Source organism: Vespula pensylvanica, chromosome 3 (assembly GCF_014466175.1).
Source record: "Vespula pensylvanica isolate Volc-1 chromosome 3, ASM1446617v1, whole genome shotgun sequence".
NCBI lineage: Eukaryota > Metazoa > Arthropoda > Insecta > Hymenoptera > Vespidae > Vespula > Vespula pensylvanica.
In genome coordinates this window covers 2,929,201-2,954,813 of record NC_057687.1, presented here as the reverse complement: position 1 = coordinate 2,954,813, position 25,613 = coordinate 2,929,201, and the positions used below count along the sequence as shown (strand labels likewise).

General features: G+C 29.2%; 5 protein-coding genes across 10 annotated transcripts; 3 read left to right on the top strand and 2 right to left on the bottom strand.

Annotated features, from left to right (window-relative positions):
* Window positions 1–23: 23 nt before the first annotated feature.
* On the bottom strand, window positions 24–3,983 carry LOC122627643 (inner centromere protein B-like). Of its 2 annotated transcripts, none has more exons than XM_043808931.1 (9): window positions 3,753–3,983; window positions 3,059–3,520; window positions 1,866–2,990; window positions 1,620–1,790; window positions 1,337–1,527; window positions 1,073–1,256; window positions 782–985; window positions 575–698; window positions 24–435 (listed from the first exon to the last, which is right to left on the bottom strand). In XM_043808931.1, the coding sequence occupies exons 2-9, from the start codon at window positions 3,509–3,511 to the stop codon at window positions 242–244; spliced, it is 2,646 nt and encodes an 881-aa protein (XP_043664866.1). In that variant the 5' UTR covers window positions 3,512–3,520; window positions 3,753–3,983; the 3' UTR covers window positions 24–241. The 2 variants fall into 2 exon arrangements, with proteins under 2 accessions (XP_043664866.1, XP_043664867.1); XM_043808932.1 differs by having other exon boundaries at window positions 1,620–1,742.
* A 163-nt stretch (window positions 3,984–4,146) lies between these two features.
* On the top strand, window positions 4,147–8,097 carry LOC122627644 (cGMP-dependent 3',5'-cyclic phosphodiesterase-like). Of its 3 annotated transcripts, XM_043808933.1 has the most exons (13): window positions 4,147–4,638; window positions 4,736–4,923; window positions 4,999–5,115; window positions 5,337–5,581; window positions 5,707–5,816; window positions 5,894–6,033; window positions 6,100–6,286; window positions 6,364–6,545; window positions 6,613–6,797; window positions 6,873–7,137; window positions 7,213–7,500; window positions 7,580–7,725; window positions 7,788–8,097. In XM_043808933.1, exons 2-13 carry the CDS (start codon window positions 4,816–4,818, stop codon window positions 8,002–8,004), a joined length of 2,190 nt encoding a protein of 729 aa, XP_043664868.1. In that variant the 5' UTR covers window positions 4,147–4,638; window positions 4,736–4,815; the 3' UTR covers window positions 8,005–8,097. The 3 variants fall into 3 exon arrangements, with proteins under 3 accessions (XP_043664868.1, XP_043664870.1, XP_043664869.1); XM_043808934.1 differs by lacking the exon at window positions 4,147–4,638 and having other exon boundaries at window positions 4,645–4,923; XM_043808935.1 differs by lacking the exons at window positions 4,736–4,923; window positions 4,999–5,115 and having other exon boundaries at window positions 4,149–4,638.
* A 286-nt stretch (window positions 8,098–8,383) lies between these two features.
* Window positions 8,384–20,996, top strand: LOC122628082 (centrosomal protein of 135 kDa-like). Of its 3 annotated transcripts, none has more exons than XM_043809909.1 (21): window positions 8,384–9,114; window positions 9,469–9,769; window positions 9,839–10,071; window positions 10,147–10,339; window positions 10,427–10,593; window positions 10,693–10,888; window positions 10,952–11,158; window positions 11,234–11,400; window positions 11,494–11,592; window positions 11,697–11,939; window positions 12,074–12,169; window positions 12,240–12,355; window positions 12,511–12,721; window positions 12,808–12,923; window positions 14,457–14,627; window positions 19,219–19,498; window positions 19,596–19,793; window positions 19,881–20,057; window positions 20,150–20,352; window positions 20,432–20,563; window positions 20,854–20,996. In XM_043809909.1, the coding sequence occupies exons 1-21, from the start codon at window positions 8,884–8,886 to the stop codon at window positions 20,906–20,908; spliced, it is 3,792 nt and encodes a 1,263-aa protein (XP_043665844.1). In that variant the 5' UTR covers window positions 8,384–8,883; the 3' UTR covers window positions 20,909–20,996. The 3 variants fall into 3 exon arrangements, with proteins under 3 accessions (XP_043665844.1, XP_043665843.1, XP_043665846.1); XM_043809908.1 differs by having other exon boundaries at window positions 14,448–14,627; XM_043809911.1 differs by lacking the exon at window positions 14,457–14,627 and having other exon boundaries at window positions 8,385–9,114.
* LOC122628085 lies at window positions 13,037–14,586 on the bottom strand. Its single transcript, XM_043809914.1, has 3 exons — window positions 14,444–14,586; window positions 13,997–14,203; window positions 13,037–13,928 (listed from the first exon to the last, which is right to left on the bottom strand). Exons 2-3 carry the CDS (start codon window positions 14,010–14,012, stop codon window positions 13,216–13,218), a joined length of 729 nt encoding a protein of 242 aa, XP_043665849.1. The 5' UTR covers window positions 14,013–14,203; window positions 14,444–14,586; the 3' UTR covers window positions 13,037–13,215.
* Window positions 20,997–21,323: 327 nt separating the features above from the next.
* LOC122628083 (FK506-binding protein 5-like) lies at window positions 21,324–23,822 on the top strand. Its single transcript, XM_043809912.1, has 2 exons — window positions 21,324–21,741; window positions 21,847–23,822. The coding sequence occupies exons 1-2, from the start codon at window positions 21,324–21,326 to the stop codon at window positions 23,307–23,309; spliced, it is 1,881 nt and encodes a 626-aa protein (XP_043665847.1). The 3' UTR covers window positions 23,310–23,822.
* Window positions 23,823–25,613: the final 1,791 nt, after the last annotated feature.

Here is a 25,613-nt window from a genome sequence, read left to right as displayed (position 1 = left end):
AGAACATAGAAGTACTGGGTACATTATTATTACGAAAATTTAATAAAAATTACAACATACGTACGTCGATGGGAACACATTATGTGTATGTGTACATCAGATAATTCATAAATCCTTGAACTTATATGTTACAAAGCACAAAAAATTCTTAAACAGTTTAATAGTATTAAACATGTTATGCTTAATATATGTAATAATATTAATAGAGCTGTGATTAAATATCAGTTTCATTGAAAGGAGACTATTCAGTTTCCATCATTGAATAACGTGGTGGTGTTTTCCAAATTGCACTTGATGTACGTTTCAATCTATTTCTATCAATACCAATAAATAATTCTGTTAAATCTGGAGTACATTTTCGAGTATCAAAGAACTTATAAACTGCTATATCTGGTATATATCGCTGCATTGCTAGTTGTGCTTTTCTTATATGTGCTAAAATAAATTAATGTTATAATACATTATTAATATGCATAATATATTATCAGTTGAAATATACGATTAATGTGTGTTTTATATATATATATATATATATATATATATATATATATATATGCAAAGAATAGATACGTACGTTGTGCCCAATATGGAATTACATGTTTTGGCTTGGATTCATCATCTGAGTCATCGTCATCAGGTTCACTGTCAAGAATGTAATTTACTGGCCCCTGATTTTTATTAGCAGCCATTTGTTTATTCTAAAAAACAAGATAAGATTTCCTATTTTCTTAAAAAATTATGCGATTAATACCATGAATAGCATATAGTAAAAACAATTTACTTTTGCTTGTCCTGTAAGCATTTGTGCTTTTAACCGCATTGCTTCTATAGCAGCTTGTTGTTGTGCTCTTGCTTCAGCTTCTCGTCGTTTTTCAGCTTCTTGTTCTCTACGTCTTTGCTCTGCAAGTAAACGTTCTGCCTCTTCTTGTTCAAGTAATCGTTGTAATCGCAGTTGTTCTTCTTGCTTTCTCTTTTCCTCTTTCTCCTTTAGGGACAAAATTACAAAACTTATTTATTATTGTTATTGTATATTTATTTTTATATAGATCAAAAGAATATTTAAAAAAATAACCTGAGCTCTTTGTAATTGTGCAAGCCGTTTTCTTTCCATTTCTTCACGTTGTTTTTCTTGTAAATGTTGCGCTAATCTCGCTTTCTCTTCCTTCTCTCGTTCTGCTCTCTGACGTTTTTCTAATTCTTGCTTCTCTTTGGCTTCTCGTGCTAATTTATTTTTTAATTCTTTCTCTTGTCTCTTCCTATAAATCAAAAATATAAGTTAGAGAAATAATTTATTTATAAAATTAATAAGTGTTATATAATAGTAATAAGATTTTACCTTCTTTTTTCTTCTGTCTGAAGTCTCAAGGCTTCATCTCTTTTCCTCCTTGCATTTTCATCATTTATCTGTTTCCGTTTTTTCTCTTCTATTTTATCTATTGAATTTTGTTTGCTAGCTGTTCTTGGTATGGGAATTAATGATTCTACTGATGTTACAATGTTTGCACGTGAAGCAGTTAAAGCTTTACACTAAAAATAAAATATATAATATAATTCTTAAATAATTTATCTCCATTTTTGACAAATGTATCATAAGGAATGTAATTTATTTTTCAATTTACGTTTGGAAGCAATTGATTGTTAACTGGGGTTTTTGGAATACGATTCACAGACATTGGTAATTGTATTCTAGGTTTGCTAAGAGGAGTTACTTTTTGCCGCTGCTTTGGATTGATTTTTTCATTCTGCAATAATTTATTTGTTCCCATATTTGTTACTATGTTCAATTTGTTCTTAAAAAGTAAATTGTATTAGTATTTGGTTTAAAAAAAAAACATATAATTATCCAAAAAAATAAAATGACTTACTTCCTTAAATTCTTCATCTTTTACTTGTTTTGCCAGAGAAATTCTTTTTGCTCTTGCAAGGGACTTACGAGCTAATTTTTGTGCAACAGTTTTATCAGCTTCTGCAGCAGCCATTGCACGTGTTTTCGTTCTAGTTATTCGCACCGGCGCATCTATGTCATTTAATTTGGGACTGCTCATACAAACCTGTTCAAATGCTTCTACCCGTTTTTTAACAGATTCCTTGGCATAAGGACTAAATAAAGCATTTGATTTATATGTACTTCTTATTTCCTTTAAAGCAGCATTTTCTTTCATAACAGGTCTCACAGGTGTATTAAGAACTTCATCATCACTTGTTGAAGGAGATTGTATTATTTTCTTTTGCTTTTTTGAATTTACATCTACTTTAAGATTTTGTACTTTTTCTCGTACTTTATTTATTTCTGGTGAAGATTCATCATCCGTAATTAATTCATCAAATTCTTTATTTGCCATAGCATCTTTAAATTGTTGGACCCTGTCTGCTTGATTTTTAGATGTTATTTTTATTTCAGATGAATAACATGAACTTAATTTATTCTTGTCATTTCTGATAATATTATTTTCCTCTATATGCTGTTTATTATTAAGTTCATTACTGATTGAATTTAAGGAACTTTTCTTTATCGTTACTGTTTCATTTAATATTATTTGTCTTGACAAAGGTTCTAAAACTACTGTCACATTCATCATTTTATCTAATAGAGTAGAACTAACTTTCATTGTTGAATTCATAATTGGAGGATGCTTTGGTAATGCATCTTCATACATTGATGGCTCATCAATGTCGTCTGTAACAGGAGCAGAAAGTATTTCATCAATAATATCGTCCTTTCCTGCACTTTCTTTTTGGATATCCCTAGAAATTTTTCTTTCACTTGATTCATGATGTTTTAAAGTAGAGATACAATTTTCTTCAACTTTGACAGCATTGTCCTCAGCAGCACTCATTTCCATGTTAATATTTGTTTCGTTTACATCTTTAAGACTATTACTTTTTGTTTTATGTTCTTCTATTTTAGTATGTTTTGCTGGTCTTTTATCTTCATCTTCATCAGAACTTCTTGAAGATTTACTCCTTTTAATTCGATTGTCAGAAAGTATCTGGAAAAAAAAGAAATATATTTTATTTATATATGTTAATTATTAGGATATTTATAGTTTATACAAACCTTATTTGTATTATCATTTTGTTGCAAGCTTTCAGATCTTCGTAATTTACTTTTTATCGATATAGATTGCTGCTTTATTATATTATCTATTGCAGTCTTAGAAGCTTTTCTCTTAGTTCTTGTACCTATAGTTTCTTCTAAATTTGATTCATTTTTCAATTTTACATCTTTATTAACAGAAGATAATAACACAATCTCTGTAGTATCTAATACACTATCTTCTGGTATTGTTTCAATACGTTGAACTCCTTTCCTTTTCACTAACTTTGGAGTTTTTGCTATAAGAGGTCCAGATGTTGATTGAGATATTTGCGCTATTAAAGCTTGGAGATAATCCAAAACATCATCTACACTGTCTCTTATAGATTTTTTAACTTCTTCACAACAATTAAAAAGGTCTTCTGTATCTTTTGCAATCATCGCTTTGATCCTGTCCTTTGAATAAGTGCTCATTTTTAAAACCTGATAAAAATAATTATATTGTTTAAATATCACTTTTATGAATTTTTAAATAAAATGTGAATTAAAATTCACGAATTATACAAAATGAAGCTTTGTGAAGTTAGTAAAATATAATTAAAAAGGTTAAAATTTATAAGTAGACTTAGCATTAATAATTTAGGATAACTTTTAATATACAGGTAAGATATTAGTTTTAAGCCCGCGAAAATGAACTTGAACATTTCATCCATACCTTAATATTCTAAACAATTTAATTATATGAGAAGTAAATAATTATATATCCACAGTATATCTCGCTAATATACAATTACATAAGACACTGAATTCTTGATAAACAGTATTAAAAATTATATAAAGTAAAAAGCTACCGACGATGCCCATCTCGCGCACGGTCGGGCTGATCACTCGGTTTTCATTTCTCACGTTTTGTGTAACGTCTTTTCCGTTTAATTTAAATTTCAACTAGAGCGCCATCTACGTAAAAAAAGACAAGCTTAGCCATGTTAAATTCTGCAAGTGCACGTATGTACCTTAATAAATGCAATCTTGATTACGATTGGACGTTGTTGCATATGCGCGTTCGCTTTGAAGAAACTTGGAAAATTTTAATGTTTTTTGTTTTTCTTGTAAAATTACTCATGTAAACGCATGTACGATTCTATATCTATATCCGTAATAAATATATGTTACGTGTTTGTTTATTTTACGAGGTTTATAAAAATCCTAATAACAGTAGAAGAAATTTTATTTTACGAATATAGATAATTTAATAAAGCAACTCCATGATAAATATCTACAAACCAATCACAATTTTTGTTACACAATTTAATCACGTTAAATCAGTAGCAATATATTATAATTACACGATGTATACACGAAATATAATATTAAAGCAGCGCGAACGAAAAAAATGAGATTTAAACTGATTAGATTTAATCTTTGTTTATCATATCATAAAGTAATATAACTTTTTCAATAAAGAAAGATGAACTCACTTATTCGGATAAAGGGAAGATAGAAAATATATACTTAAACGTTTTTCAAGTTGATGATTTAATTAAAAATTAAAATCGCTAATTTCAAGTTGTGACATAATTCATTTGTTATTGATAAATAAGGTAATCAAGAATACAATTCTTATTATTTAGTTTTATTGATGATTTCTTCTTAATCTAAAATTTAATGTTTGTTCATTAATTCATGATTTGTAAATAGATCACAAGAGAAGTGATAAAGCCATATAATTCATCATATTGTGCAAGCAACAAACATGCTGTAATTCTACAAAAGAAAAAATGGATTCATTAAAGTTGAAAGTAACTGATCCTAATGCAATTCTTTCATTAATAGAGGAATTATCTGATCTATCTTATACAGAAGTACAAGTGAAGTTAAATACATACGTGTGTATAGTTCTATAACATATAAACAATTATTGGTTTATTAATAGAAATATAAATTAATAAGATTTCTTATAGATACAAGCAAAAACTGGTATAGAAATATATTTCCTTGCTCCTATTTTATATGAAAGGAAAGAATTAGTTATTCATATGATAGGTAATAAAGTTTTGGATCATGAATTAAGATTACCTGTAAGTGAATATAATATAATTAGAATTTTACTTTATTTAAAAGTAAACGACATAAAGAAATACATACAACATATAACATATACATAACAATAAATATAATATAATAAATAATACTTTATATAGCATAGACATATATCATGATTTGGTATAATAATAATATTTTACAAAATAAAGAATTACTTGAAGATATTAAAAATATAAATTCTAACAATTCTTTTTAGATATCAAATATTTTTAATTCAATAATAAATTCCCAGAAAACAATAATGGCTAGTTCTTCAGAATTACCTAACGAATTATTACAACACATTTATTTAGACAAACATTATGTTCAAGCACCATTTCTTCTTATTCCTGTACAACATCATCAGAAACAATTAACAGCATTAATTGTGTGCTTAAATAGTTCTAAAGCTAAAAGTACTGATATAGACAAATATACGAAAGTGGTTCTGGAATGCTTTAGGTAAAATAGTTTTTATAGAGAAAATCTATTATGAAGTAATTTTAATGTTAGATATAAGTAAAAACTAATAAAAATAAGTACACTTTTCTAGTAGTAACAATAGTAAATTGTACTACTGTATATAGATATTGCCTTGGATATATTCTAAGTTCGTTAAAATGTTATGAAGAAACTCGATTAAAATATCAATGTCAAAATATACTTGCTATTTCTAGAAAACTTATTACTCATTTAGGTACATTATATTTTTTCTACTTAATATTTATTTCAATCTATGTATTTGAACTATATTAAAACGGCTTTATTCAATAGGAGATTTAACCGACCTCTTACATGAAATCATGACAGAAGTTAAAAAACTTACTAATGCAGAACGATGTTCTTTATTTCTTTTGGAAGATGATCATCAAGAATTAGTAGCATATGTATTTGATGGAATATCAACGAAAAAGGTGATTTATTATAATTTGTATACCATTAAATGATGTATACAAAATACACAAAATATTTTGTTGCAGTTTGTTAAAGAAATGCGAATATCTGTCGATAAAGGTATAGCAGGTCATGTTGCTACAACAGGAAAACTATTAAATATCCAAGATACCTATAAGCATCCATTATTTTATAGAGGCATTGATGAAGTAACAGGCTTTAAGACTAAAAATATACTTTGCTTTCCTATTTATGATGAAAATGGAATTGTTGGTAAATGTTAATGTTATTATTGTTATTCTAATACTGCAGTTAATAGTTACTTAATAAATAAATGGTAAATATTACAGGCGTTGCTCAACTTTGTAATAAAATAGATGGCTTATATTTTGATGAACTTGATGAAGAAATTGCAACAGCTGTTAGTATTTATTGTGGTATAACAATTATGCACAGTATAATATATAAAAAAATGCAAGATGCACAAGCTAGAAATAAATTAAGCAATGAAATCATGATGTATCATATGAAGGTAAGCTGTAAATTGTAGATACATAATTTTTTAAGTAAATTTTAATCTATTAAAAACTACATTTTAGGTTGAAGAAGAAGCTGTTTTTGAATTGGTTAATTATAAAATTAAAGATAATATCACTGATTTTAATGAATTTTATTTCAGTCCTAGAGATATATCTTATGAGGACATGCCTTGTTATATGATCAACATCTTTAATGATTTAAATTTCATTGAATATTTTAAAATAAAAATACACACGTTAGCCAGGTACTTAATTTGTAAAAAACATTAATTTATAATTAAGATGCAGATATATATTTACCTGTGATATTTTTTATCTAGGTTTATACTCTATGTTAAAAAAGCTTATAGAGATGCATCGTATCATAATTGGATTCATGCATTTTCTGTTGCACATTTTGCTTATTTACTAATTAAAAATTTATACCTCATTAGAGAAGGTTATTTGACATACTTGCAGGCTTTCGTGTTTTTAGTATCCTGTCTATGTCATGATATAGATCATAGAGGAACTAACAATGCTTTTCAAACTACATCTGAATCAGTTTTAGCAAGTCTTTACAGTTCAGAAGGTTCGGTTATGGAGGTAGATCAATATTATAAAAAAAAATATTTCCTTATAAATACAGATATATATTATTATTTAATTATTATTTAATAGAGACATCACTTTGCACAAACTATGTGTATTTTAAATACAGAAGGTTGTAACATATTTGAAAATTTTAATAGTCAGGAATATAAAGAGGCTTTGGTTTTCCTTAAAAACAATATACTTGCAACTGATTTATCAAGGCATTTCCTTAATACAGAGCAACAAAATGAAATATTTAGAACTGGCTATAAAAAACATGATTCTGAACATCAGAAACTTCTTTCTGGCATGTTAATGACTTGTTGTGACCTCAGTGATCAAACGAAAAATTGGACAGTTACTAAAAAAGTTGCTGTAACTATTATATTTATAAATTATGAGATATATATGTCTTAAATAAAAAATTAGAAACTTTGTTTCCTTTTTGCATTAGGAATTAATCTATGAGGAGTTTTTTTCTCAAGGTGATTTAGAAAAAAGTATGGGTAAAACTCCAGTAGAAATGATGGATAGAGATAAAGCATTTATACCAGATCTTCAAGTACAGTTCATTACAGATATAGTGGAACCACTTTTTAAGTAAGTATATTTACAAAACTTTTCTTTATAATCTTTATGAAAAATGTTTTTGTTTTTCTTAGTAATCTGGCCATGTTATTTCCAATGACACAACCACTCGTTAAAATCTTAAAGTATAATAAAGCGTTGTGGGAAACTTCCAGAAAGGTATTCAGAAAATATATTGAAAATGGAATAGAAGGTATGAATGTTCTTTTGGATCCAAATTTTGAAACTGAAGTATTTTATAGTCATTTTAAAGACAGTAATGAATGTGAAAGTGCAACATGTAACTTTTAAATATATTTAGATACATATATCAGTCTTGTAAAGAATAAATTCTATATAAATCTTACATATTTAAATCTAAATAAAGTAACACAAAATATGAAATTTCGACGTAGTTCGAATGAATACAATTTGTTCCTTCTTTTTTATTCATACCAAATACTTAAAATGCTCAATTAATACATAGACAGACATCCATAGATATATTTTTATTAATAGTATATTTTAATTATGATTGGATATTTTGTTTTAGATTTATCATATGAATGATCCAATCAGATTACAAATATAAAAATCTTTACAAAAAAGAAAAAAATTGTATTTACCTAATTACCTATATTTCTCGAAGATAGTTCAATTTTAGTATAACTTGTTAGAAGGTTGGCTGCACTTTTAAATGTTTTTGCTATAAACGGTAGTCGTATACTGAAATTCTTGCCTTTAGTAACGATATGTGCAATTATTGATAATATGTAGTATATGTAGAAAAATATATTATATATGTGTAATAAGAAAAAAATTCGTGTTTTTGACAAATACTAAAATCATACATATATACGTATATATACATATATACATATATATATTGATTATCACTAATGTTGCATCGCGTCGAAAGATATAATAAAAATGTTGGTGGCAGACGATATTTGTTTAAAAAAGTGTTTTCATTTTAAATTATAAATTTCATGATAGTGTTTATGTGAATATATGTCAGCATATTTCATGTGATTTAATTTCTCGTTATTCCATGATGGTTAGAATAAGTGTATTGACTGATAACAGATGTCAATATATTCTTTATCGTAAACTGTATATATATTATTGAATTTTATAATTTATCATCTTGGTGGAAGTACTACGTTATAACATGAAAACAAATAACAATCAATGAATAATTTAATTAGCTACATTCGTAAATTGTTTTTTAAAATGAGTTCTGACGAAGAATATAATATAGCAGCTAGATATAGAACGGTTAGAAAACGTTTGGATAGTCTGGGTTATCAACAAGCACTATCTTTGGATGCTCTTCCTTTAATAGAGCGTTTATTGGCTGATCTTATTCAAACTACAGAAAGTTTAAAACATTTTAAAACTGTTGCACAAGAGAATATTGAAGTACGTAAAAGAATGTACAATATATATATTTTGATTCGATTTACTTGGTCGTTTATAAAACATTTTACTTTTATAAAGTATGTCGTTATCTAACAGTAATACAGTTGCAAGAAAATAGTTATTTATTGATATATACAGCATATAATTAAAAAAATCCAATAAAAATTTTGATTAAATAAGAAGTTTACTGAAGTTTACCAAACAATTGATAGATAAGGAAATATTCATCATACTCAAAGTTAGTCACAGATGTCAAAATTAATTCACTTGCTTTTTATATATGGGCAAGAAATTATCTCGTGATTATAATTGAAAGATTAATAATTTATTATTTCTTTTTCAAATTATGTATAGGCATGTACACAACTGCAATTGATAGTTGATCCATATAAATGTGACAATGCAAGATTAGTTCAGGAATGTAATCAACTTCATTTGGATCTGATAGAAACAGAGGAAGCATATCAAAAACAAATCAAGGATTTGAAGAAACAAGTATACAAATTAGAGTGTGAATGTAATGATCTGCAATTAGCTTCTTCTAGAAATTTGCAAAAAATTAAGGATCTTGAAACTGAATCAGCTAAAAAATCGAAGAAGATATTAGATCTCCAAGGGAAATGCTTAAAACCAATTATAAGCAATATAGGAATTGGTAAAATGTTTTTGATCATTTATCATTTGAGTCAAGAATATTTTTAATCTATATTAAATAAATTTGTAGGTAACAAAAAGCGCCCTTGTTATCCACTTAGAAGACCAGTTATAGAAGCTGAACCGTTACCAAAAACAGGAAGTAGTAACAGTACATTACCAAGTACTCATGCTGTAGAGCCAAAAATATTAGACTTATTGAGCATGGCAGATCATAGAATGAGTTGTTTAAGTCATGAAGTAACAAAACTTAAAGGAGAATTGTCGTTGCAAACTGATAATGTGTACACATTACAAAATCAGGTATATGAAAAATATCTAATCTATTTAATAGATAAGTTTCTTTTTTATTTACAATTTAAATGTACAATATTGTAGTTAACAACAAAAGAAAAAGAGATAATGAGACTGAAAAAAATGTTAGAGGGTGGTCGGCCATATAATGCTGTTGCCAAAGATTGTTTTTGCAAGAAAGTTGATAAGATGCATATTGTATCTCATGATACTGATGAAAATAATGATTTAAAGATTCTTTTACAAAGTAAACAGGAGTTAGAGCAACAGTTAAAAGGTAAAAACATAGTTTTAAACATGTTCTTTGTGTATAATACAATGTGTATATACAAATTTTGTGTATAAAACATATTACATTTATCAGAAGCTGTAAATAAACAACATGAAGCTATGTCCCAAGCTATGAAACTTGCAGAGCGAAATGAAGAATTAGAAAAAGAATTAAGAGATATAGATCATATCGCTTTATCAGTAGAAGCTGATTGTAATTCTGCAGTTAAGGAAAATAATAGAAGAGTATATAGACTTCAAGTATATATGATATATTATCTTTTACAATGAAGTATAAATTATATTATTTACTATTGAATTACATAGATTTTATTTTATATTTTTCATTCAACATTTTAGGAAAAGTTAGAAGATGTAATGGAGCAGGTTCATATATTAGAAAGTGAATTAGCAGTGAAGCGTAGAGAAGTACAAGAATTAACAGCAGATCTTGAAGCATGTAAGCTTGAAAAACGTAACATTCAAAGAACATTAGAATCTACTTTAGAAGAAAAGAAAAAAATTACAAACAAAATAAATCAATTAACGATAATAGGTATGTCTTTGTGATTTATGATATTAATTTTTATAACAACTATAAATGAAACTAATGTTTTAGAAAAAAGTTTAAATGATGAAATAGAAAGATTATCTAAAGAAAATGAATGTCAAAAACAAGATATTATACAATTACAATATACCAATAAAGTATTGAAAGAGCAATTAGGTACAGAAGTTGCTTGTGGAGATGATTTAAAACAAGTAAGAGAAAAAGGAGAAAAAAATGATCAAAACAGGGGGAAAAAAAGTATGGGAAATAGAACGGGTAATGTACATTATAACGTGATTTAATATGATTAAATTTGCAAATATTTATGTATTTAAATTTTCGTTTTTATAGATGCAGAAGATAGGGAGTGTTCATCATCTTTGCAAGAAATAAATATTGGCAGAGAAGAATATAACAGTATATATAAAGAAGGCGAAGTTAATAAGCTTGTTAATAATGATAGAACATCTGATAATATGCGAAAATTAATTATTGAAAAAGATCTACAAATAGACAATGTAAGTATAAATATTATTATGTAATTTAGAAGTATCACATGTGTGTATATTTAATGTATTTCAATTGTTAATCATGAAATACATGAATTTTAGTTACAACAAAATATGAAACAATTAGAAAACGAACGAGATTATTACAGAAATGAATGCAATTGCTTGAAGCAAAAAGATGAAAATTCTAACAAGGATAATGTAAGACTTGTTTTTTGGAATTTTTTCATTTATAGAAATGTTAGATAAATATTTATATAAAAATTATTTAAATAAAATTCTTTTATCTGTTCATACAAAAATAGGTTGAATTGTGGACACGGTCTTATGAATTAAGATGTCAACTTAATGAAAAAGAAAAAATAATTTTTGAATTACAAAAAGAAAAAAATGATTTGTATCATGAAAAAAAAGAGTTAGAAGCTTATAAAAATCAACAAAAAAAATCTTTCACACCTTCTGGATCTTGCAAATTATATAAACCAGTTAGCACTTATGCACAGCTATCTTCGACATTACCACATGATATACATATTGAAACTACAAAAGTAAGTAAATATCAATTAAGATAATTTTCCAAGAAATATTACTCCATTGGAAATATTTAACAGTATAAATATATACGTATTGTTGGTTTGTATAGAGTATGCAATTCTATAAAGTATACAAATCTCTTTTGTAGGTAATGTTGGATTCTTTGGAGCGTGAAAGGGATACAGCTAGAGCAGATGTTCAACGTTTGATAGAAGAGCGTGATGTATTATATGAAAGACTTAAGGTAATTTATTTATTAAGAGTATATTTTTTTTATATAAAATCATATGTTATAATAAGATATTGATTGATAGGGAACACAAAGAGGAACTGTAAATGGATATGAGGATCAATTGGAAGATCTACAAGAAGAATTAAGAAGAACTAAACAAGAATTAACAGCTCAACGTACACAATTTTTTCAGCTTCGGTATTTCATTTATCTGTAATATATAAAACTTATGAATATTTTTAAAGAAAAATAATTTACTTCTTATATATAATATGTCATATGCTTTTTGTGATTAATTTTTATGTAGAGCGAATGATATTAAAAATTAATAAAATCAAGAATTGATTATTCAGGGCATTGCAGGATCAAACGGATCAAGCACTTGGAGATGTACAAGGTCAATTGACTGAATCAGAGACCGAATTAAATAAGGCGATAGATCGTAACAGAAATATGGAGCAACAGCATTTACAACTTGATGATCAAGTAAAGGAACTGAAACAAGAAATCAATAATCTCCATACCAATATGGCACATTTAGATCGAGAAAAAGATCAATTATTAGTAAGTATCATTTTTATAGAATTTAGAATTGATATAGTTTAATAGTATCGTTATAATATTACAATTATTTAAATTTTTACTATTAGATGGTGTTGGATGAAAAGACTGAAAAAATTGTGGCTTTGGAAAGAGAACTGATACATAAAGAGCAACAAGCGAATAGTATGGAACAGCAAATGCGAGATCTACAACATAAAAACGAGTAAGTACATTTTTATATCATACTTCTTATATAAATTGTATTATTGCGAATTATGGCACTTTTATTTTTGGATTAAGCCATAATCTGTATATACTATTAAAATATATGCAATATTTAAAGTATGCACTGATATTTAATAAATTAATTATACAAGAGCTTAAAACTAAATAACATAGTAGGCATTGCACATATTATGGTTTATACTATTTACATTGTTAAATATTGTTAAAACTATCTTTTTTACAATTTGAGCCTGAGATTTGTTTCACGTTATAGTGAATATTTTGAATTCTTAAGAATTCATCATTTTGATGTTACCATTCAATAGTCTTGCTAATGTTACTGTTGGTGGTTGACATTCACCCAATGACACTACATTACTACTTTTCATTTCACTCGTTTCTAAACTTTCTGTAACTCTTTTATAACCTGGACGGCATTCGCATATAGCCTTTGGTTGTGGTTCTTCATTTACCCACAACTCGTTTTTCGGAATCCTACGAGCAACCAACCATTCTCCCGCTGTACACGGTCCTTGGGTATATAGTTTATAACATTTTTTATTTATTATCACCATGCCTGGTATATTTTCACAACTACTATCGTTATCATTTTCCATACATTTGTCAGTATTTTTTAAATCATTAATACAACCACACAGTCCGTTGTAACTTATCCCATCAATAGACGGTCGTACATTGTAATCATATGATACGACTTGTCCATTTGGACATGGACCTTTAGTGCCAATTTTATAACATGTATTTTCTTCTGGAAAATATAATCGTCTTCTTTTGCAAGGTATAGGGACACAAGTTGAGGTATTTGTTATCATGTAACCATCTTCACAAGGACCACTTGTATAGAGTCTATAACATAATCCATCTTGATACAATATATGATAGTTTTTACATTTACACTTTGCACGAATCATATTTTCTTCTTGATGGGTATCTGTTGTATCAACGATAAACTGATGACCTTTTGGACATGGTCCAATGCTTCCTATAAAACAAGTATTATAAAATATTGATATATTTGTAATAGACATTATTTAAGATCGATTAAGTTACCTAATTGATAACACATTCCACTTGTTTCATAATAATGAGGTAATTTAGCGTGACAACCACATACGCCACCAGGTAGGAACAATTCCCCTGGTTCTGTACATGGACCTTTTGTGTAATGTTCATAACATCCGCCAACACTTCCTGGCCAATAGTATCTTCCTAGTTCACCTGTTATTGAGCAGGAACATGTCGCTATTCCGTCTTCTCCTATAATTAAAAGTTCTCCTCGTGGACATGGACCTTTAGTAAGTTTAGGGTAACATTTGTCATCTTTTGGCCAATAAACATCCCCGTTTTTTGAACAAGTTTCTGGTTCTCGACAGATACCCCAACGACGTTTTAAATTGAGACTATATATACATATATAAAAAAAAAAAAGAAAAAAAAAAAACTGTTTATAAAAAAGAATACGAATCTTCCATAGAAATCGAATTTGATTATACTGACCTAGTTTTAGCAGGTGCTTCTGGAACTGGTGCAAAGTATTGTCCCTTCGGACAAGACGCTCTTGTGAATATCGGATAGCAAAGTGCGTCTCTGGGAGATTGTGCGGTTCCTGGTGGACATCTGCATTCTGCTATCGTTCCACCACCTCCTGCGGCTGGACCCAATTCCATAGTTTCTGGACAAGGTGCGCCGATCTAGTGGAAAATTTCTTTTAATTTTCTTTTACTGTCTACGAGAGAAGCGAGCGATATTCACTTGAAATATTTTGTAACATTTCCCATCCGGTGGCCAGAATAATAATTGCCATCCACGTGGTTGAAGGGCACAAGGATTGCTCAGTGGATCTGCCCAAGGTGGTGGCATTATTACAGCTTTAACATTAGCTATTGTGAAATACCAAAGAATATTCCACAGGAGATATTTCATCGTGCTGAAAATATATTATCATGAGCGTATCTTGATTATTGGAACTTGATGATCGATATAATAAGTGATAGCAATTTTCTTACACGTAATCGTGATGTAGGATGAAAAAGAAAAGAGTAAGAAGAAATAAAAAACGGAAGAAATGACCGTACTTTCACTGCTTCGCTATGGCAATGGCATTGTCCTCGTAAGCAGAGCACAGATAACAATATGCTTACGGAATAAGAATAACATTTCATTCGTTCGTTTAAATGCTTTTTATGTCACGGACAAACACGTACGGACTCTTTTCAAAATACGTACTCAAAAATAGCTTTCATTCGGGCTACAATACATACTATTTTCATTCATAAATGTTTAATTTATTATTCAAGCACGTTTTCGCATGCACGATCTGTGTTATTCCTAACGGAAAGTGATATCTTTCTTCCTGTTTAATTCTTTTTTTTTTTTTTTTTTTTTAGTTGTATCAGTATAATGAATTCGGAGAATAGAATAGAATAGATAAGAATGAAGATTCTTTAAAATTCGCATATTTAGGTGGCTTTATAAATCATGTTACACAATCATCTAATTACCGGTTACCGTTCATGTTAAGAACTTGAATCTTACATCACAACTTTCACATTCATGGCATTTTGGATCGTAAGATGTTACGATAAAACTACTTTGTTAAGTGAACGAAGAAGAAACGTTAGTGTTCTTTAATTATTGCCTTCGACGTGTTTCACTTTCTTTGATCAATACGAAATTTACTTTATTTCTTGACCCGAATACACTGACATAAGGGGAAAAAAAAAGAATAAAAAGAAAAAAAGAAAGATAAGAAATAACAATTGACAGAATTCCCATGGAAACTATATTTCGAATATGTCAGCAAAAAAATATGAAATTATTTAGTCGGACGCACGGAACATCGTGCGAATTGAAAAATGTCTAACGAACATGATTGATGATGAAGTTTCAAGTCCTGATATCGATATACGGCTATCATAACTATGGATCCTTACTACATCATATGTCCGTATTGCTGTTTACCTCGTCAGGATAATGTTCAGTATAGGTACAATATAGTTATATGTATATATATAAAGAAAGAAAAAAAGAAAAAAAAAATGAATTTTACTATATTAGAAACTCGGTTCTATCGTCGATCTGGATTATTTAAAAAATGTTTTCTGGATTGATCGAGTTTCTCTTTCGCTTTTTCATCCGAATTTTTGTTTCTTTAATATACGATTATATAAAGAGACATTCTATAAGACACATTCTCGGTGAACGAGATTATTAGCTAATTTATGTTCTACAAAGCTAATTATAAAAATAACAAAAATAATTAACTTCTAAAAGGAGAATATAAACGAGAATAGAAACTTACATTCGAACGATCATAGCGAAGAATCGATCAAAGTAATATGTACGTCACGCATCACAATACAGAGACGCACGAGATTTATCGATTTCTTTGTGATCTATTGATTAACATTCTGAATTAACAACGAAATGAACGAAGAGAGAGAAGGCGCGGTACTTGCCGACTCGAAGACCGCGTTGAGACTGAAACTCGTGGCTGAATACGTTGGTGCGTGTACTTCTGTGGCTGTACATGGTTACCTAACTCGTTCGCTTTGGAAACAGTATCCATTGGTGAGAGGGTGGATATTTTTCTTCTATATCGTCGTCATCTTGTACGGCGCGTTTCTAAACTGGAAAAACCTTCGATGGAACGCTGAATCAAGATCCGCATTCTCTAGAAATTTCATTGTTAATCCCATTGCACTCTCAAGATTTTAACATGCTGACTAAATGAATCCATTGTTATATTTTTTTTATGCTTGATTTTACTCTTAATGTGATTCATCACTGCAGCTTTGTGCATGTCAGCAAACAAATTTAATCTAAACATATCTCAACGTATTAACCATTAATTGCATAAAAAAAAAAAAGAAAACAAATCGACGATGAACGGTGAAAGTGAAAAAAAAAAGAAGGAAATAATTCATTTACAAGATCGTGTGCACAAATTTTTTACTTTCATTGCCTAGTCGAAACTGGCATTTGGATTAAATAACAAGAATGAATTAACCACGAAACGTCAAGGACAAATTATGAAAAATAGATCTTTTTTTTTTCTTTCGACTAGAAATGTTGATCTTATATTATGAATACAATTTCGAAATATTACCACATAGGTATTCCCTGAAATCATTCTTACGATTTGTAAAGGAGACGTACTTGAGCTTTCGATTTGAAATGGCCTTGACGCAATTTCAAAGATATTCGATCATTCTTTTTATGGCTTCATTCTATTCGAGGCAACGTTAATAGGAATTTGGAAACACTTTCACGATTCAATAGACGGAAGAAATTAATTCGAACTCGTGGGATTCTCTCTCTCTCTCTCTATATATATATATATATATATATATATATCTGTCTCTTTTTTTATCTCTCATTCTAAACGGGAAGATTAAAACGGTTCTTTCTCACGCAGCTTCTTCACAGAGACCCTTCTCCGTCAAGTGGATTTTGAAAGAGCGTGCAATGCCCTTTGCTTATAACGGTACGTTGGTGGAAGGAAAGAAAGAAAGAAAGATTTCGAAGGGTCTCTTGCTTGATGGTTTTGACATCAAAGAAGACCGTACGTGGAACTCAAATGTTTCTGATCATATCTGGAAATAAGAAAGAGAAAAATGAGCATAGTGTACTGAGCAAGTTCAGGCCGATGCACTCTCTGTCAGAAATCATTTATGATGACAGTCGATACCGGATGACTGACTGACTGACTGACTGACTGGCTACTAGCTAGCTAGTTGGCTTGCTTGGTGTGAAAGGCTTCTTCCATCCTGTCTTCGTTTTCGAAGAATACTCTTGCGATCGAACGAGAATGAAAGTACGTTTCCCTCAAGGACAGAAACTAACGGGACGAAGCGGTCTTCTCTAATGACTTTCATTCTTTGTACGAGTCAAGTCGATTAATTATAACTTCCTTCGTCCTTGCGATATCTCATCTTACGCTTGGACAAAATCTTCCGTGAGTTTTAGCTAAACTTCGAATCGATTCTCTTAAAAGCAAACGTAAAAGCCATGAGCTAAAGGGGTCTTGGTAGATCTTTCACGAAACTTCTTAAAATTCAAGATGCGGCTCGTCTCGTGTAAACTGTGAACGTGAACTTGAAGGGGGACCTCTACCGATTTTTCTTCTTTCTCTTTTCTTTTCTTTTCTTTTCTTTAATTTTTTTCCTCTTATGTCCGTTCTTACATCGAAGATATCGAAGTTTGGAGAACGATTCTTTCGCTCCGAAACAAACTAAGATGATAAAAAAGATATGAGAAATAATTCGGATGAATCGCAATCGTATTAATCGTGTGAAAATAGAAATGAGAAATTGCGTTATAACTGACTGAAGATTTTATTGCTTCGATTAAATCGTGAAAAAAGGCTAAAACGATTGCACGTGATCTAGACTTCGGTGGTATTACCGAAGTAATTTTGAGTCACATTTGCGACGTATTGAGTAATTACCGGATATCAAGAAAGTGTTCGTAGAACGTGTATGGTACTTTCCCTCACACATTTTATTATGTTTTTCTATTTTGTATTCTTTTCTTTTAATTTTATTGTCACACCATTTAAACTTTCCTTTTAAATATAACTATTTACTATCTTTATTTATAATTTCTTGCCTTTCTTTTACAACAGAAAGAAAGAATACTTCGTGATCGCGTCTACATGTGTCGGATTTAGTTGATACCAGAATTAGAATCACTGTAAAAGTGCAAAACATTTCGACTCGTTTCAAAGAAACGTTTTCACTTTCGCGCGGACAAGATGCGTACGGTTTTAGATAGAATGGACCGAGCAAGGAAGCTGTCAGTGTAACAGTAAGAACGACGAATCGAGAGAAAGTCCTTCGCTCTCGATGAAATTTCTCGCCTCTTTATCTTTTTTAAATCTCGTTGCAATCGTTATGATTATGCAAGACCTAGACACATAATAGAATGAGAATTCGATCGAACGTGAGTCTTGGCACGTTGTTTTCTTCTCTTTCATCTTCTTCTTCCTCTTCATTTTTAAAAATATTCAACTTATTTAGAAATCATTTATGATTTCGTTAAGTGAGTCGATTAAGTCGATTAAGTTGCTTTTCATTCATTAGAATTGATGAAACTGCCCTTGTCCTCTTTCGAGAACGCAATTGTAGTTACGAAAGACAATTACGTGTTTATCATACACGAAGAGGCACGTATTAAAAAAATGTCGTCGTTATTAGATTGTCTTATCGCATTGATTATATCAACTAAAAAATTCGTTTTCGGTTTTTTTTTTTTTTCCTTCTTTTTTACAGAATATGCGTCGATCAGAGCACCGAATATGAACGTCAATTCAGATCACTGCAGCTCGAAGTGAAAAATGTTCAAAGGCAATTGGAAACTTCCAATACCGATCGTGAAAATGCGATTCAAGAAAATCGTCGCTTGCAGGATGATCTCGCTGCTGTCATGTGCGAAGTTCGAAATCTTCAGCATGAATTAGAGTCTTCTCGTGCGGAGTCTTACGATTTGAAGAGACAGTTACAGACTTATGTTAGTGAAGTACGACGAGCCGAAGAGATGCTGAACAGAAAGGTGAAAATTAAAATAGATTCTTTCGTCTCTTTCAAAATTTTCAAAATAAATATAAATTGCTTTTTACAATCATTCTTCGATCGATCTATCTTTACAGGAGAATGAAAGAACCGAGATGTTGAATCACTTTAGAAGTTTGAGTTTGGAAGCCACGGTATTGGAAAATAACAATCATAGTTTGGAATCCGAAGCAGCAGAGGCAAGAGGAGCTCTTCAAACAGCGAAAGATCGTTTGATAGATTTAGAACGACAGTTAGTAGATAAGGATTGTTTGATAAGGGGCTATGAAACACAGGTATACGCATTTTACATCATGCATTGATCCGAAGACATATTCTAGGATTGTTCCTTTGTGCGAGAATGAGATTTCTTTCTTATTTAGATAAGCGAATTAACGCAAAACGTCGCTAGCATGGAAACGCAGTTACGCCAGCAAACGGAACAGAGACAAAGAGCAGAAGCTGATTTGAGTGCAGTAAGGGACTTGTGTATCAAAATGGATCAACAAAAGGATTTACTTATGCAACAACTCGAAGATAAAGATGTAACGAAAACCCAGGTGAAAATATTTCTCTTGCAATAACATTGATACAACGAAATTCATTTTTTATATGCTCTCGTTAAATTTTGTAATATTATACGCTTGTGTAGTATGAAACGCAATTGGTAAGATTAAGGACTGAACAGGATGTTATTCAAGATCAAACGGATAGAGATCGTGCAACGATCGAGCGTTTAGAAGCTTTGCTGGATCAAGCAAGACAAGAATCTATAAAAGTTCAAACGACTAATCAAGAATTACAAAATGAAATGTCGAGACTTAAACAGAAAATATCCGAGCTTCAAACGACATTGTAAGAATTATTCGCTTTATAGATCAAGACGTTCAATTAATTTTTAACGTAATTAAGTACGTATTTATTCATAATATAGGTCTGCCGAGTCGCTTGAACTCAGACAGTATCAAAATCAAGCTGCAGAGTACAGTAAACAAATCAGCGAGCTTCGCAGACAAGTTACAAATGAGAGATTTGATCGAGCTAGAAAAGAAGAAGAAAATCGCAGGTATTTAATTTATTATTTTATATTATAATAAAAAAACAAAATCTTTCCTATTTGATTTGAATGAGATTTTAAATAATTATAAATTATTATAATCAATTATAATATTAATGCTGCACAAAATTTAATGCATAAAATAAGACGTAATTTTAATCGACAAATTGATTTAAAATCTATTTGGCAAAGTTGATGGGTAGAGAAAAGTAATACGTGCATGTTTGAGATAAATAATGTTAAGAAAAATATTTAATTTCATATGTACTTATTTCTCTTTTTATTTCCTTTTTTTACAGATCATTAAATTCTACGCCAGATAGTTTTAATGTAGATTTAAATGTGGTTATATAAAAAATAAAATTTGATATATATATTCGTTGATAGATATTTGAATCAAGAAAAAATCAAGGAAAATAATGATATAACGTGTGAGGCATGCCCATTAGCAGCGGTATCACCAGGAATTTCGAATAAAGAACACATGAAATCTGGTATTTGCAATTACTCAGAAAATATTAATACATTGGTATTTAACAGTTGGGTATGAAAATTAGGTATTGATATATGAAACTCAAATTTTATTGCATCTAGATCATGGGAATGAATTCACAACTATTCAAGTAAGTTTCTTTGAGAAGACTTTGCCCAATGAGGTGGTAAACATATAAAATGCAAATACAGCGTAATTTTTTGAACGTGCGTAATAAAATCACATGGTTCTTATTTAAAGCAGGAACCAGTCGCTACGTGTACATCTAATACTCTCATGAAAAAAAGTTATTCTATTTCTTGTTGTACAAACACTCCTTCGGAAGATAAAGTGCACGATCAAGCAATGATTATAGATTTATCAGATCAAGAGAGTATGCCATCTCAATTATTAATGCTCTCTCTTTCTCAGCTCTGTGACAATGATCATAATAGTTATATTACATCGTATGCAGGCAATCAGTACATGGAAATTCATCATAATCAATCGATAATATCAGATACTATTAAATGTCAATGTTTAAATAAATTAAAAATACCAGAATGGATTTTATCTTGTACAAATGGTAATATGAAAAAATCTGAAAATTCTACAGTTAATATACATGATAAGACCAATAAGGACACTATTAACGATACAATTCAAGATATATATGTTAGAAATGGAACAAAACGATTGGGTGATAGTGATAACGGTAATAACTTGTATCAGAAAAAAAATTGTCCTTTAGATGTAGATTGTAAGGAACATCCAAAATTTAATTTTTATACTGATGCAAAAATAATATCATCCGATATAGAAGATGTCGTCTCAAATAAGGAAATTAAACAAATACATTTAGACAAACGAAATGAATTCGAAGATGTATGCAGGAATACCGATTACACATGTATGAATGGCACTATCATGAAATCAGTTGAAAAGGATGCGGAAATGTATAAAATAAATTCGCAAAATGCTCAGAAGACAAATAACGATTTATCGGACAATGAAACGTACCAGAAAGAAAACAACATAGAGCTTGATGATTATGTATCTACTGATATAGGGCCAAGTAATGACTTACAGAATAATACGCAATCTTGTGATACCATAATAATAGCTTTTTCCAAACCAAAATTTAAACAAGTTTTATCGGAAATCAAGGAACATATAAGAAGTTTAGAAAAACAAATAGAAAGTATAAACAATATAATAGACAATATAACAGTTTTATCGGAACAACAAGGCCATTTACCTTCGGAAAAAGAAAACTTCACAATATTTTGTGAAAAAAGATACACATATCCAAATGAACCGCAAACAGATGAATTCGTCGATATAAATAACAATAAAGAACAAATAATAGATAAAAATATGAAAGAATCTAATATGTGTAAATGTCTACAAAAATGTACATCTTTAACAGGAAAATTTTCCAACTGTCAAGAGCGAATTGCTACATCTATAGACGAGGAATTATTAGAAAATGATGATACCGTCGATCCAGAGCAAAGTTCAGTGGTCGAAAAAATTTCATCATATGCAGAAGAAGAAGAAGAAGAAGAAGAAGAAGAAGAAGAAGAAAAAGAAAAAGAAGATGAAGAAGAAAAAGAAGAAGAGCTTTCCACTACAGAAATAATAACAGATATAACAAATCACAAACCTGACAAATCACAACAGAATAACGGATCACAAATTGATACAATAACTGCACCTCATACGAACCACGAAATAGAGCAAATACCTCTTTCTCATTCAGATGACAAAAATATGTCGGACTTTAAGACAGATGAAGTGAAATCATCCGTTGAATCGAAAACTAAAAATAATCATTATGATCAGGCGGATTGTAACACTGCCACTTCATATCATTCCACAAAGAAGACTGCAATATCTAATCATGATACAATTTACGGCTTATATTTAGAAACAACTTATACACAATCGTCCAATTTTCAAATTGTTGCTGCTACGTCGATATCGTCTTCGAAGTTAAATTCGGATACTACGGAAAGCAATGATCTCCCTAAATCGGAAAAATCCACATCGAGAAAAATTGTCGAGAAAAGCAATAATAAAGTTTCTCCTGCTACATTAGATATTTCTACAACGATAGACGATCTAAACCCATCTATTTCTATTCAATGTATAACAATTAATTTGTCAAACTGCCAAGTTCATCCACAAACTACAAAAATAAAAGATACGAGTGTACGGAATATTCACGAGAAAGTGACAAAAAATAAAAAGAATAAAAAATTTAAATTAAGAAAAAGTTAAGATTTGCTTGCATCAAGTATAATAAATACATAAACGCCTTTTGCTTTATAAAGATATCGTATAAAGCTACATTACTTCTTATTATAACTAATCGATCAGCAATATAGAAAGTATAATTATTATAAATATAAAATTAAATAACTTCTCTCACACAATTCCTATCGCGTGAATTTATAAGTAAGATGTCTATTAAGCGTTATATAGATTCACAGGTGATTCATTTCCAGAATAATAGAAAATAATATAATCTTCAAACTAAACAAAATAATACAGACTTCAACATTCCACTTCAAAGTAATGGTAAAAAAAACCGTCCAATCTTACTATTCTCTTAATCACAAATTCTAATGATGTTATAAAGTAACAAAATATATCTCCATGATGCAAGCGTGGCTAATACTCAACGAAGAAAAATGATTTATAGTGTTCATAGATTATAAGAACTATCTTTAACATAATTATTATTGTAAACTGAACTGATATTAAAATAAATGCCATTATGTTCAACGATAACAGTCATTAGTTTAAATGCGTTAGCTTTTTCCATACGCTTTGAAAAATATATCATTGATATTTAAATTTATCCATATTATTTATATACTGACAGAAAACTAACAATAAATTAAATGCTTCTTATTTATTCTTTCCACAGAGTCATTTTCCATCGACATTATATACATTTCGCACATGGGAAAAGTAGGTAATTTACTAGATTTTTGAAATTTAAAAAATTAACACAAAGCACATGAAAAATATACGATATAATTATTGTATTTAAATTTTTTTTTTAATAGTATATATTGCCTAACTGGCAATGTGGCAATATGATCATCAGGATATTCATTATCACTCGGCTATCAATATCTTTCGCTCGGTAGTACTAATACGCTATTAACACATCCGTACGATATAATGGCAGAATGAATATCAAAGACATTCATTCATTTCCTTTTATATTTTTCATCGTACTTATTTATTACATGAACCTTTCATTCTTTTACACAGTTGTTTATTTATGATCTTCAATGATCGTACCAAATGATGAATGTGTAAACTAGATAATTACAAATAATAAAAATAAAAAGCCTCTCATTAAGATTTTCATCCTCCTAAACGGTCAGCTATTAAACTTGTTTATATATATATATATATATATATATATATATATATATATATTTATGTATAAAATACATAATAGAGGCTCACATAGGGTCCATTATTATAGTTTATATTTTTAATTATTCTTAATCAGCTGTTTTATAATACCGATCCAGCATTTGTAGCTGTTGCTGAACCTGATGAGTAATTACAAAAATCCATCTTTTGCAACTTCTACGTTTTGTCATAATCTATTATAATACAATATTTTTACTTCGCTCTTTTAAACGCTTAACCTTACAACTTTAAGAAATTTACACAGACGCTGTAACATCATGAATGAAATACAAGTATTATGTACAGGTATGTATATTATATATATATATATAGTTGAATATGATTAGCTTAATTTATACGCAATGTTACTGGTGTCTCGGGATACTTGAGAAACAATATGTAAATGCAATCTATGTGAAGTTGTAAGATGTTCAATAATATAAAACTTTTAAAACATTTGAAAAAAAAAGACACCTTTTACATAAATTATATTTAATGCACCAAAGAACCAAGTTAGAGTAAATTTGTTACCATCATTAGATTTCTGAGACCGATGGAAGTTATCTTTTATGGCATTATTTTTACATTCTACGTAATATAAAATTTTTAGAAATACAAAATTTTATGTGAAAATCAATTATGTAAAATTCTCTAAAAAAAAAAAAAAAAACTTTGTCATTATGCATCGTAATTAAACAAACAACTATTACATCTATTAAAGATTAGTAAATTTTGCATAATCTAGTGAAAACGAATCAAAGATATGATAAACATTTATATACATTGTGCATGGAACTTTGATATCTTATAATTACTCCGCTGAAGTTGTCAGATTAAAAAATAAAAATACAATCGTATCGCGTAAAAAAAAAAAAAAAAAAAAAAAAGAAGGGACTGACAAGATTATAATAAGTAGCACGACATTTTTAGGCCCTATGTTGTATATATAAAGTATATGATTCTTTTATAGATCTACATAGAAAACTTAATCGATTAATCATATTGTTGCACAATTTGTATAAATAATTTAATGAAGAATTACATTATTACAAAAATTTGCTAATGACAAAGTTGCAAAAAAGTTGAATTTTTGGAGTGTTATGATCTGTAAAATAAATATTAAAAAAAATGTCAGATGTATCAGACGAT

Excerpts from the sequence above, each read along its gene's own strand:
- LOC122627644 (XM_043808933.1), top strand. The coding sequence starts at position 4,816 with ATGGATTCATTAAAGTTGAAAGTAACTGATCCTAATGCAATTCTTTCA. Across the intron at positions 5,116-5,336 it reads ATCATGAATTAAGATTACCT|ATATCAAATATTTTTAATTC; the intron begins GTAAGTGAATAT and ends AATTCTTTTTAG. Across the intron at positions 7,726-7,787 it reads ATAGTGGAACCACTTTTTAA|TAATCTGGCCATGTTATTTC; the intron begins GTAAGTATATTT and ends TGTTTTTCTTAG.
- LOC122627643 (XM_043808931.1), bottom strand. The coding sequence starts at position 3,511 with ATGAGCACTTATTCAAAGGACAGGATCAAAGCGATGATTGCAAAAGAT. Across the intron at positions 1,791-1,865 it reads AAGATGAAGAATTTAAGGAA|AACAAATTGAACATAGTAAC; the intron begins GTAAGTCATTTT and ends TTACTTTTTAAG. Across the intron at positions 436-574 it reads AATTCCATATTGGGCACAAC|CACATATAAGAAAAGCACAA; the intron begins GTACGTATCTAT and ends AATTTATTTTAG.
- LOC122628082 (XM_043809908.1), top strand. The coding sequence starts at position 8,884 with ATGAATAATTTAATTAGCTACATTCGTAAATTGTTTTTTAAAATGAGT. Across the intron at positions 10,594-10,692 it reads GAAGAGTATATAGACTTCAA|GAAAAGTTAGAAGATGTAAT; the intron begins GTATATATGATA and ends TCAACATTTTAG. Across the intron at positions 20,353-20,431 it reads TCCGAGCTTCAAACGACATT|GTCTGCCGAGTCGCTTGAAC; the intron begins GTAAGAATTATT and ends TTCATAATATAG.
- LOC122628083 (XM_043809912.1), top strand. The coding sequence starts at position 21,324 with ATGAAAAAAAGTTATTCTATTTCTTGTTGTACAAACACTCCTTCGGAA. Across the intron at positions 21,742-21,846 it reads ATTGGGTGATAGTGATAACG|AAGATGTCGTCTCAAATAAG; the intron begins GTAATAACTTGT and ends CATCCGATATAG.